This window comes from Theobroma cacao, chromosome 6 (assembly GCF_000208745.1).
Source record: "Theobroma cacao cultivar B97-61/B2 chromosome 6, Criollo_cocoa_genome_V2, whole genome shotgun sequence".
NCBI lineage: Eukaryota > Viridiplantae > Streptophyta > Magnoliopsida > Malvales > Malvaceae > Theobroma > Theobroma cacao.
In genome coordinates this window covers 9,293,942-9,306,536 of record NC_030855.1, presented here as the reverse complement: position 1 = coordinate 9,306,536, position 12,595 = coordinate 9,293,942, and the positions used below count along the sequence as shown (strand labels likewise).

The 12,595-nt window shown below is 33.7% G+C and overlaps 2 protein-coding genes across 4 annotated transcripts; one reads left to right on the top strand and one right to left on the bottom strand.

Moving 5' to 3' along the window:
* On the top strand, positions 558–4,828 carry LOC18595719 (DCC family protein At1g52590, chloroplastic). 3 transcript variants are annotated; one of them, XM_018123748.1, is made up of 6 exons: positions 558–881; positions 973–1,030; positions 1,205–1,312; positions 1,606–1,698; positions 1,805–1,895; positions 4,283–4,828. In XM_018123748.1, the coding sequence occupies exons 1-5, from the start codon at positions 671–673 to the stop codon at positions 1,884–1,886; spliced, it is 552 nt and encodes a 183-aa protein (XP_017979237.1). In that variant the 5' UTR covers positions 558–670; the 3' UTR covers positions 1,887–1,895; positions 4,283–4,828. The 3 variants fall into 3 exon arrangements, with proteins under 3 accessions (XP_017979237.1, XP_017979236.1, XP_007023854.1); XM_018123747.1 differs by lacking the exon at positions 4,283–4,828 and adding an exon at positions 3,413–3,624; XM_007023792.2 differs by lacking the exon at positions 4,283–4,828 and having other exon boundaries at positions 1,805–2,048.
* Positions 3,560–6,339, bottom strand: LOC18595718 (RHOMBOID-like protein 5). Its single transcript, XM_018123746.1, has 5 exons — positions 5,847–6,339; positions 4,802–4,965; positions 4,553–4,725; positions 4,195–4,454; positions 3,560–4,113 (listed from the first exon to the last, which is right to left on the bottom strand). The coding sequence occupies exons 1-5, from the start codon at positions 6,146–6,148 to the stop codon at positions 4,041–4,043; spliced, it is 972 nt and encodes a 323-aa protein (XP_017979235.1). The 5' UTR covers positions 6,149–6,339; the 3' UTR covers positions 3,560–4,040.

Here is a 12,595-nt window from a genome sequence, read left to right as displayed (position 1 = left end):
AATTTTATTCTTAAAAAGAATTATGTATTTTTTTTTCTACACTTAGATTTTTTTCTTTGAGGTTTTTTTCTTATAAGGTTTTAACGAGACATATTTTTAATATAATAGATATTTAAGGGGTAGTGTTATGAATTTTTTTTGAATATCTATTTATATTATCTATATTTAAATTTAGATGTAAATTAGATTGGACTAACATTAGGATTTAATTCATTCATCTAATTTCTCGATATTATGTTCATCTAGTAAATTTTATCTAGATAAGAGGTTATTAGTTTATAAATAAGTCACTCACTTCATTTGTAAATGCACATTTGAGTAGAATATTTTTTACTTTTTTGAAATACTTTCTTTTTCTCTAAATATCTTTTCTTATATTTCTTTTATAAATGTTTTTTCAAGTTATATTTTATAACATATTTTAAATTTTAAATTTTTAAAGTAACAAAGCAAATGGGCCAAACTTGTTCTGTTGTTTATTTATTTAATTATTCTTAAAATTTTCACTGATTGGATAAATTTTATAATAAAATTCGATTTGTTCCATTTTTTTTTGCACAGTCTACAAGTTGGACACTCGATTCTGTAGGTTCCGAATGGTATCCAACATTCCACGTGGAGCCAGACAAATCTCCACTCAACCATTTTTTACCGAAGAGAGAGAAAAAAAATGAAAAAATGCTTTCAACAACTGCTCTCTTCCATGGCGCTTCTTCTTTCCGGTGGGTGTGCACGATTAAACTTTCCAACCTCTGCGCAATCGACAAACCGTTTCACTGTTTTTGCTACACTGTCCCGTCCTCGGCCTGATACTGTGAACTGGGTCGAAGCCACTTCCAGCTTTTTCGACCATGACACGAGGCCTATCATGTTGTTCGATGGTAACAGCTCATTAGTTTTGCAATTTTTTTTTTTCTGTTTAGTTTTTAACCAAGTTAGACATGATCACTTGAATTTTCTTATTTTGGACAGGAGTTTGCAACTTATGTAATGGAGGCGTCCGGTTTGTTCGTGATGTTGATCGAAACAGGTCAGTAATGAAATTTAGAAGGAAAATTTAAACCCCATATATAAAGAAATTGTTGTTTCGTCCGGACAGAGACGTTTTAGAGTTTTACATCTTTATAATTATTCAAGTATGGGTTGTTAATTTTCTATGTTTTGAGGATGGCTTTTTTCTTGTTTTCTTTATCGATGTTGATAGGAGAATTAGGTTCGAGTCTCTTCAGAGTGAAGCAGGGAAGAAACTATTGATGAGGTCTGGAAGAGCTCCTGATGATATTTCTAGTGTTGTTCTTGTTGAAAAGGATAGGTAATTTATAACCCAATTTCTAATTAGGGTCTTTAATTATCGATTCATGAGCTATTGGCTTAATTTCAGCAACTGGGCAATGGTTTTTTCCACGTTTCCTTGATGTTATGTTTACTTTGAACTTTGAAGAAATGACAAGATTAAAAGAGAAGAGAATCTAACAAGAGTTTTGAAAGCTGTAATATTTCATACCGAACTTCATATTAAAACTAGCGCATCTAATTTGAGAAACTGGTCAGACTATCTGGAGGTGGATTGCACACTAAAAACTGAGATTTGATGGTGGGTTTCAGATCATATATTAAGTCAGAAGCAGTGTTAAAGATCATGGAATACCTAGACTTGCCTCTCCCCCAGCTTGCATTCGTTCTACAGTTTGTACCCTTGTAAGTCATGCCTTTTTGTTACTCTTTAGCTTATGGAACAAGTCGTTTGGGATCTATGTCATGATTGTTCTTTTCCTTTTTTGTTTTTCATTTTGGTTGGTTGCAGGTTTGTAAGGGACTTTATGTATGATAATGTTGCAAACAACCGTTATGCACTTTTTGGCTATTCAGACTCATGTGAGATATGAAGTAATACAGTAGGTTATTATACTCTCTCAATATGTAGTGTAAGCCTCATATATATAGGCAATTAATCCTAATCCTTGTAAAATTTTGTATAACTTTTATACTAATTGTATAATTGTCTCAATACTAATTGAACCATTCAATTAAGTTCTTGAAGTTCTCAACTTCTTTCAATTAAGTTCAACTTAATTAACTCCTTTTTAAATTCTCAATTGATATTTTTTAATGAATGTGACCCATTAGGTTCTTAACATGTTAGCAATTAATATAATTTATAATCCAAGTTCAACTGGGATTAGATGAATCAAATTCTTTTGCATTCATCGTCAATTTCCCAAAAGATTAGTTTATATTTATAAGTCAAGATTGGCACTAATAATGCATCATGATTACCCAAATGTTAAGAAGAGTAATAATGCTTTGTGACTCAACTTTTCAGTTAACAGTCTTGCAGTGTATTATCCCCTTCATTGTCTAGTATCTTGACAAGACTTAGATCATGGTGCCATTATTTGCTTTATGGAACAAAAAAACTTATGACGTCAAGCATGGATTGCTATATATGAATCATGATGTTTTCACTGGCTATAGAACTAGTCTTTCAAGAAATAGTGGCATAATCTAATTTTAATAGCCATGTTTTGTTAAAGATACCTTCTGATGTCATTACTTTAATAGAATAGAATAGCATTAAAATCCTATGCTTAAAGCTTACTTTTCAAGGTATAGCCTGTTTCATGCGAAAAAAGAATGATTCATTGTCTATTTTTTCTTGTTGTCAAAGTTTTTGATCATTTATGTGACTTGTCATGGACATAGAGCTTGCCTTGAGCAAGCCTTATTTAAATTAGTTGTCAGCTAGAGTGATACTTTTTGCAATGAAGAGGGCAGCTTCAAATGGTTAGTTTTTTTAATGTCACAGATAATATTGTGTACTTTTGCTGTTGCATGACAGTCCTCCTTATCTTAATTTAGCTTCTTCTCTCTACCTCTCCTCTTTTTGAAAGCATGGTAATGAAGCTTGATCCTTTGATTAGTGATGAAGCGGTATGAAAATGAACTCCCAAATTTAGCTAGTTTTCTTATTAGATCATCTTCTTTCTTGCCCTCAATATTATTGCAAGTTCTGACTGCTTGTAGAAACAAAAAGTTTGACATATAGAATTTGGAGGTAGAATTATGCACCTTATTTACACTGGCAACATCCTTTACTTCTCAAAATTTCCCTTCTGTCATGTTTATAATGAGTTGCATAAATTTGTTTTAAATGTTTCCTGGATGGTACATAAAGAACTTCTTGAGTCTTTGACTGGAGATGTACTAGAGAGAAATGACAGTGCTTGAAGCTGCTATTTTTCTTGTTGGATTGCTTTTGCATCAATCCTATTATATTATTTTTCCAACTGCTGACTGCTTGAATAAAAGAAGATTAGAAATATGTTGTGGAAATCTAATTAAAAAAATTTTATATTAGGCTCAAGGAATAAATTTTGATCTCTAACGAGTTTCTACACTTGTTTTTTTCTAGAAATGTTTTACCAAGCTTTTCGAAAATGTGGAAAAGGATTTTGAACTCGATTTCTGCTCTCCATGGAAAGAATCATACAAGGAAGTTGCTGATCTCTAATGCAATATGTACAACAATCTTTCCATTGGAATTTATGAAAACAAAGAATGATGAGTAAATGATACATCATTATAAACTAACTGTGGGTTTTTAATTACAAAGAAGAGTCCTCACACATGTGTTTACTTTATATACTACCAATCCAGCTGCATGTAATTTAAAAGGTATTTATACACATGTATTTACTTCTGCTCTGGTTTTTGTTTGACCACCGTCTGCTACATCCACCTCAGAGATAGTAGCCTGAAGGTGAAACATTCAAACAATAAGAATTGAAGACTTGTGCATGTACATAAACATCGACAAGGATACATTTATATCTAGAATCACAAATTCAACAACTTAAAATTTTGCCTAATGAATTTTATCCTTTTACTGAGGGGGTCAAGATTCAGGGTCATACTCCCTTCTGAATTGGAATGTATTATTTACATTCTCACTGCAACTAAAGACAGATGAAAGGGAGTTTCTGGGATCATACTTGTGCTGCTTAGAAAAGAGGCAATTGAGCTGATACAAATATGGTCTGCTAGTCCAAGCTGCTGAGAGGTTTGCTTTCAAAAGTCTGACCTTTAAACAGCCTAGTTAAGCCAGTTGCATATCTGCAAAAAGGGCAGAAAGTTAGCTGAAGTTGGATTAATTTCAATGTCAAAATCTTCAGTAAAGCATTTTTAGTGATTTACCCAGTAATTAAAAGGACTAAGGCAATAATCCATAACAGATATTGATAGCATTTGTGCTTTGGCTTTTTATGCTTTATCTCATATCCAGGCGGAATATGCTTGCGGCTTACATATCCAAACTGAGGGCGAATGAGAAGTATAAATCCGACTAGAAATCCGGAGATAAACCCTCCTATATGAGCTGAATTATCCACATGAGGTAGAAATCCCACGGCTAGATTCAGGGAAATGATCAACACCAGGGTCAACAGAGCTGCACACTGAACAGACAAGAGTTAGAACACTCAATTGCCAAAGCTGTTGTTGTTAGCTCATAGTCTGATAGAAGTTAGAATCTTGTAAAGCATACAGTGTTTACCTTGTTTGCATAGTTTGTCCAGTTTGTAATGAGCTCAGAAAGCATAGCTCCCAACAGGCCGAAAAGTGCACCTGATGCACCGACAGATATGGTTTGTTTCCGCCCAGCCGAAGCTAGAGCAGACATCAAACTTCCACCAAAGCCAGAGAGCACATATAAGAGGCCGATTCTAACTGCAATGTTCAAGTATTGAGAATTAGTTACCTTATGAGAAAGCTCAGTTCTTGTATTTACAGATTAATTACTTACAGAATCCAAATTCTTGTTCCAGCCGAATTCCTATGAATAAAAGGCTCATCATATTAGCTACTAAATGGATGACTCCAGCATGAAGCCATATGCAGGATATGAGGCGCCACGCTTGCTTGCTCTCGACCACCAGTTTCCAATCAAGAGCTCCTAGTTCTTTCAGCCTGTGGAAACAAAATTTATAAGTAGGAGGTTACTTAACATGATACAACCCCACTTAACTGCTTAAAGTATAGATTATTACTAGCTGAATCTATTTCAGCATTCTATCCTGTAGTTTCTTTGGTATTAACCAACACTTGCATGCCATTCGAAGTTTACATCCATTTTTCCACTGAGGAATTTCTTATGGGCAATAATTTCAAAAAGGTCATTTTGCCAGACAGACAGAATAAGAAGTGCATGATAGACCATAACCCTACCAACCTCTATGAACAACTTATTTTGATTTTGAAGTTTCGACAATATATTTATCATTCCAAATTATTTGAAGATTATAGGCATATCTTGAAGAAAGCAAGTAGAAATCCTGGTTAGGTGCCAGTGCGGAATATACTTTCAAATATCAGGACATCAATCAGCTTTAAATGATAAGTTGTTACATATATCAATGCATTAGATAAACAGAAACAACTATTCTTTGTAAAACGGTATGGAGACTTTCAACTAAATGAAGGGAAAAACCTGATACTCTTGATCATTGATCAAGTGAGCCACTTAATCATTATGCTGCTAACAATTACTTAACTATAAATTTTAGAACAAACTAAATATTGCGGCCACTTGAGCGCCCGCTGTAGGAAAATTGCCAAATAGGAAGCGAGAATTGGAGTTATCTTAATTATCATCAGAACAATTTTGCTTTCATAAACATCCTGATGTTGATAAATTGCCGAAGAAAGCAAAGAAAGAATCGAATGGAATTTCAAGAACTATGCTGATTCATTCAACAAAACGTTTATGACCTCAATTGAAACATAAAAGTCAGACTATGATCACCTGGATGAATGAGACAACACAAGAAATATGAGACGCGAATTCTTACGTGCTGAATGAAGGGCCAAGAAGAGGGTTATCCTTAATAGGATGGAACGAAAACCTTCCTAGATAATCATAGAAAAGACATTTGTCTGCCCCGGTTTTCGCTGGACAGTTATTGATGTACATGGTGAGAACAAACATTACGATGTTTGCCACAAACACGAGAGGCACGAGCCATGCAAACCATGGTTTCGGGGCCGGGGGTGAAAAGTGTTTCGGTGGAGGTGGTGGTGTCCTACGATGTGACTTGTAGGTTCTTCCTGTCTCGATGTCGGATGATGGTGGTGGTGGCAGCCCCTTCCCCATGACCGTGAGGAAGAGACGACGAAGGTTGTCCTCAACGCCAACGTTAGATTGGGTGGTGAGAGGGGCTATTAGGCACCCAAAGAACGGGAGAGAGACAAAGAGGAATGAAGAGGATTTTTGGTGGCAAGGAATGAGTTTTGCTAGGCTGGTAGTTGGTTATGTTTGGTGGCTTTTCCCGCTTATAGAAGTTCTTTTTGGGGCCAAACTACCTTATTCTAGTAAAGGAATTTGATGTTGAATTTGGAGTATGGTACAAGGCCGATGACTCTTAGCCAATGTTTCCTCATTCATTTGATTTTTCTGTTGTCTATTACTATCTTTCTGGTTTTCTGTTATTGTATATTGACAATATTAAAAAATAACCAGCACTGTTTTTCAATAAAATGAAATTAAGAACCTTGAACAGCAATATAATATTATATAATAGAAGGTAATTCTCTCTTTTATTATAAAAGTATAAACCAGTAATTGAATCCATTTCAATGAAAGATACTCAAACCTCAACATTCCTATAGAGAACAAAGGGTCTATTAATGCTACAACTAATATTAATTTTGCTTCAAGATTTATTGATATTAATTAGTATTTTTTAAATTAATGTAATTTGTTCTTTTATGCGTAAACTGATTTGACCAAGTGAAATTGGATACATTGTCGTAGAATTTTTAACCGGTTAGGCAAGCAAAGAGTGATAAGGCTAGAATTTTGTGGTTAATATTGTAGCTGTTATTCCCAAAGGGAATGACAGACTGAGGAAAGTATTGGCCGATATAAAAAGCTTTTCAAAATGTTTCCTTACATTCGGTAATTGGTGGCATTTGCCATTTACTATTTACCTCTCTAGTAAAGCATAGAAAAGCCATTTAGAAGTTATTAGAATCAGAAGTATTTTTTATTTTGAGAAAATTTAGAGGTTAATTTTAAATAAAAAATGCATATTTTTCAATAATTTAGAGGTTTTTTTATTCTTTTTAAAGTTATATAGCCTCACTTCATATGAAGAGCTTTAATTCCTTTTAAAGTTACATAGCCTCATTGTAAATGAGGAGTTTTGACTCTTTTTAAAGTTATGTAGCCTCATTTCAGATGAGGTTTCATTCTTTAAAGTTATGTAGCCTCATTCCAAATGATAAACCTTTATTCCTTTTATAGTTAGGTACCCTCGTTCTAGATAAGGAGCTTTTATTTCTTTTAAAGTTATGTAGCCTCATTCTAGATGAGGAGCACTTATTCCATTTAAAGTTATGCAGCCTTATTCCAGATGAAGAGCTATCATTCTTGTTAAAGATACATAGCCTCATTCTAAATGAGGAGTTTCTACTCCTTGTAAAGTTATGTAGCCTCATTTTAGATAAGGATTTTTCATTCTTTAAAGTTATGTAGCCTCATTCCAAATGACAACTTTTATTCCTTTTATAATTGGGTAGCCGAGTTTTAGATAAGGAACTTTTATTTCTTTTAAAGTTATGTAACCTCATCCCAGATAAGAAGTATTTATTCCATTTAAAGTTAAGTAGCCTCATTCTAAATGATCAGAGCTTTCATTCTAAAGTTACATAGCTTTATTATAGATGAGGAGCCTTTACTCATTTTAAAATTATGTAGTCTTATTCCAAATGAGGAGTTTTCATTCCATTTAAAGTTATATAGACTCATTCCAAATGAGGAGCTTTTATTCCTTTTAAAGTTACATAGCCTCATTCCAAATGAGAAGCCTTTCATTTCTTTTAAAATTACATTGCCTCATTCTATATAATGAGCCTTCAAGTCCTTTTCAAGTTACGTACCCTCGTTAGAGATGACGAGCTTTCTAATTCTTTGAAGGAAAATCTTTTCAACCAAAATAGTGTCTACATCTTTGAACAATTCTTGGTTCTCAAGAAATGTACAAAGAGGGAAGACTGTAGACACTACATTTAGTTTAGGGGTCTATTGAAAATTAAGAGACATAGAGATTAAAAATGGAAATAAATGAAAAAAATAAAAAAATAAGAAAACAAAAGAATACCATCAGATGACCATGTTAAATAGAAAGTAAGGGATAAAGATTGGTGTAAACCGATCTTAATCCCATTCTAATACAAATTCTAAAAAAAAAATTAAAATAGACTAAAAATAAGAAATAACAATCTAAAAGTGTCACAACCCGTTCTAGAGCCATGACTAGCATAAAGGTCTACTTGGGTATGTGTCACATCCCATTTTATGGAGGGATCACAACTAGTGCATGGACTCAAACAGGTATAACCTGTTAAGCCTAAGCAAGCTTCTTTTCATTTATTCGTTAAACATTCATTGTCATATACTAAAATGTTCAATAATTCAATCACATACGTTCATCCATAGGTAATGTAATCGATTGCATTCCATTATCTTATCAAACTGTCAAAATCTTGTACATTATATCATATAATCATTCATCTACATCCTCGAGTGTCCATGTAGGCTCTCAAGCCACCTTTGTAACATTTAAACATAACATTTCATTAAGTAATGCTAAACCTAGTTTTCATTACTCGGACAAACTACATAATTAGCTTGGTGAGCTTGGGAAATGCATTGACTAGCTTAAATCCCTTGATTTCTAACCTTGAGCAAACCATTCACAAAATATTTGAAGGTTGGTGAGTGGAAAAAAGTTGATTTAGAACTCAAAAGGATCAATTTTTGCAACTTGGAGGTGATAGGGTCTACTTTCATCTTTAAGAAGTCAACACTAGGAATTTTTTTGACTAGGGGCAACTTTTTGGACTAAGGTCAACTACGCTCTTATTGTAGTCAACTCTAGGCAGATTCTTAGCCATAGTCGACCTTAGAGTGAACCAATTGAAAAATAAAACTCTAAAACCCAAAAATCCGAGCTTTCTTTATTTCTTTCGTTCTTCTTTTTTCTTCCACTCATTTTCTCTCAAATTTCTTATCCCATATCTTACCTTGACCCTAGCCATATGTTAAAAGCTGAATAAAGTCCTAAGGATCCTTGATTAACTATTAGTCTACTTTAGTGGAGAGAAAAATGAAAAGCAAACATATGAAACTCTAGACTAATTTTAATTTTCCATGAACATAAATTTATCTGGATTGCATGATGTTCATTGCAAGAGATTACACATACATGATAATCCATTCAAGAAAGAGCTTACATTTAAGTTGAAATGTGAACTTGAATAATATTTATATTGTGCTTTGTGTCGAGAAAATGAGACGACTTATGAGGAATTTAAAGGAGATCATTAACTTGGTGCAAGCTACTTCTAGTTAAATGTTTTCTTTGTTTATGTTATTTCATTTCATTTGAAGTTTTGCTCTAGGACTCGCAAAATATTAAGTTTAGGGGTGTGACAACTCTATTACATAGAGTTATCTTGTCATATTTTGGGTGCTAAATTCTCGAGTTTTAGCTATAGTTCTAAGTTGTTTTAGTTGTTTTTCTTTAAGTTAATAAAAGTATGTTGCGTCAATTTAATTTCAGCTGTTTTAGCTCATTTGTATGCTAAAATGTTTAATTTTAGTTGCTATTAATTTAGTTCCTTGTTTTAAAAGTTCATAAATGAAAAGGGCTTAAATGGCAATGAATCGTGAAAGGATGGCTAGGTGTAGATTTTTACTAAACATGTTGTAGAGTCTTTAACACTACTTGAGCTACATAAGTCTGATGGCTGTGATTTTTGCACCACTAGAAAAATAAGCGAATGTTCTACCAATTTTACATTTATCTCTTCACCTAGTTCTTATTGGAGCATGACCAAAATCATGTGGGAAATGACTGAATGGCAGTAAGGACAGCATTAAGGGTGGAGGTGCAGAGCACAAACACAATAAGCTCAGCATCGCAACGCTGCCTTTGTTCAGCCCACAGGACAACAAGTTCGGCACCACAGTGGCATGCTCCCAACACTGTAGCTTTGCCCTACTTAGTTAAACAAGGCACAAGACAGTAGCTTCGGCATCGTGGGCCAGCCACTTGGCACTACAACACCGACACGTAACTTGAAAATCTTGCACTCTCTAATCTTTTAAATCGGAGGGCTATTTGGAAGGGTTTAAAAAGGGGCTTTTTGTGGTTGAAAAGGTAGAGGTTAGAGCTATTGGGATGAGCCTTGCAACCAATTAGGATTGGTTAAGGCTTGATTCCAATCATGCAATAGTATCATTCATGTTGAATGATCAGAGGTTTTCCTTCATCAATAAGACATCAATTATAATAAGTTGTAAGTCTAATTAGATGAAGTTCATGAGATTAATATGCCTTGCAAAGGAACTATAATGGGTTATAGCTATGAGATCCTTATGCTTCAAATCATAATCTCAAAATGTTCCTAGTCAATGCATCATTGAGACTGGGCATCAATGATGCTTAGAGATTGATATATTCTATGTTCCTTACTTTGGAAGTAAGCAATCGATCTCATAGCTTGAAATATAGAGATACTTGGAACTAGAATATAGGTGCTTGCCTAGGAGAGCAAGTTCATTGAACATGACTCGCAAGGAGAGGTGCATTTGGTAATACACTCTAGTGTTTATGCAACACTTCTCATGTGTCAGTCGTGTAAATATTCCTTAGACTTGAGACACCAGGTTGTCTTATATGTAGAGTGCTTTGCTTTGATTTTATCCCTACAAGTGCCTAACCAAAGATGCCAAAATAGGATTCTTTTGGGTATATTATGAAACATGTGAAGGCAAATGATTGGTCAAGATATGAATCATCACCTTAAGTGTTTTAGAGGACATACCCTATTAGCTCTTGGTTAGCATTAGCTTATTTAAGTCCTTGGCCAAGGTGACATGGAGATTATGAAATAAGTTTCATAACTTTCTATAAAGCTAATGCTATAACTACAAGAACGAATATGAAGGTCAATAAGAGTAGACATTGTACCAAGCTCTTATCATCTCTGGGATATATTATGAGCGAATGAATTACACTGATAGACTGTACACTGGAAGGTTATCAAAGAACCTTTTAACTATCCTAATAATTGGGTGGCCATGATGCATTGCTAGATGTCAATCTTGATCTATGAAATTAATTATAAATTAATTGATTAAAATTTATATTAATCAATTCCGTTGCTAACATGTTGGGAATTTGATGGGTCACACACAATGATTGCATTTGAATTAAATTAGGAGACTGATGATTTCAGTTAGACTTAAATCACATGCTAGGTAATTAACTTCTATAATGTAAAGCCTGACCTTATAAAATACTCGTCATGACATATATGTGATGATAGCATGATTGCATGCTAGGAGAGTCCCGAAAAATTTACAAAAGTCGGTATTGTACTTAGAGGTACAACAAAGTTGATTTAATCTTCAAACTAGATCAAATAGGAATTTTAAGGTGAGATTAAGAGCTTCACAGTCCATGGATGACTCAAAATGGTAATTCGGAGTTTGAGTATCAATTTGGAGTCAAATCAAAATTTTCACTATCTAGGGGCAAAATGGCCATTTGCCATCTGAGGACAAAGTGGGAATTTTAGAAAAGATTTTTTTGGCCCCATTTGACTTATTGGAGTATGATTTGAGGTTTAGAAGTGAAATATTTTAATTTCGGTATAATTTGAAGTATAGGGGTAAATTGGTAATTTTGCCACCCCAAGGGCAAAATTGTAATTTTTCACCACTAGGACATTTGTCCAGCACATGGTCTTCCTTTATCCTCATTTTTGACCTTTGACTAATCATGTGGTGGAGACAAAAAGTATAAATTTTTAAAGTTTTAAAAATGGACCAATAAGAAAATGTCATGTGTCAAGCTTAGGATATTTTATTATTTAACTTAAAAATCAGCATAAATCAGCCCATTACTCTCCAAATATTCTGTAAAGCCCGACCTTATAAAATACTATTCATGACATACATGTGATGATAGCATGATTGTATGCTAGGAGAGTCTCAAAAAATTTACAAAAGTCGGTATTGTACCTAGAGGTACAACAAAGTTGATTTAATCCTCGAACTAGATCAAATAGGAATTTTAAGGTGAGATTAAGATCATCACAATCCAAGGATGACTCAAAATAGTAATTCGGAGTTTGAGGATCAATTTAGAGTCGAATCGAAATTTTCACTATCTAAGGGCAAAATGGTCATTTGCCACCTAGGGACAAAATGGAAATTTTAGAAAAGATTTTTTTGACCCCATTTGACTTATTGGAGTATGATTTGAGGTTTAGAAGTGAAAAATTTTAATTTCGGTATAATTTGGAGTAAAAGGGTAAAATGATAATTTTCTCACCCCAGGGGCAAAATTGTAATTTTCCACCATCAACACATTTTTTCTAGCACATGGTCTTCCTTTATCTTCATCTTTGACCCTTGACTAATCATGTGGTGGAGATAAAATGTTTAAATTTTTAAAATTTTAAAAATGGACCAATAAGAAAATGCCACGTGTCAAGCTTAGGATATTTTATTATTTAACTAAAAAAT

Coding starts and splice junctions, on each gene's coding strand:
- LOC18595719 (XM_018123748.1), top strand. CDS start 671: ATGAAAAAATGCTTTCAACAACTGCTCTCTTCCATGGCGCTTCTTCTT. Junction 1,313..1,605: donor GTTCTTGTTGAAAAGGATAG/GTAATTTATAAC, acceptor GGTGGGTTTCAG/ATCATATATTAAGTCAGAAG. Junction 1,699..1,804: donor GTTCTACAGTTTGTACCCTT/GTAAGTCATGCC, acceptor GGTTGGTTGCAG/GTTTGTAAGGGACTTTATGT.
- LOC18595718 (XM_018123746.1), bottom strand. CDS start 6,148: ATGGGGAAGGGGCTGCCACCACCACCATCATCCGACATCGAGACAGGA. Junction 4,726..4,801: donor GGAACAAGAATTTGGATTCT/GTAAGTAATTAA, acceptor TGAACATTGCAG/TTAGAATCGGCCTCTTATAT. Junction 4,114..4,194: donor TTAGTCCTTTTAATTACTGG/GTAAATCACTAA, acceptor CCCTTTTTGCAG/ATATGCAACTGGCTTAACTA.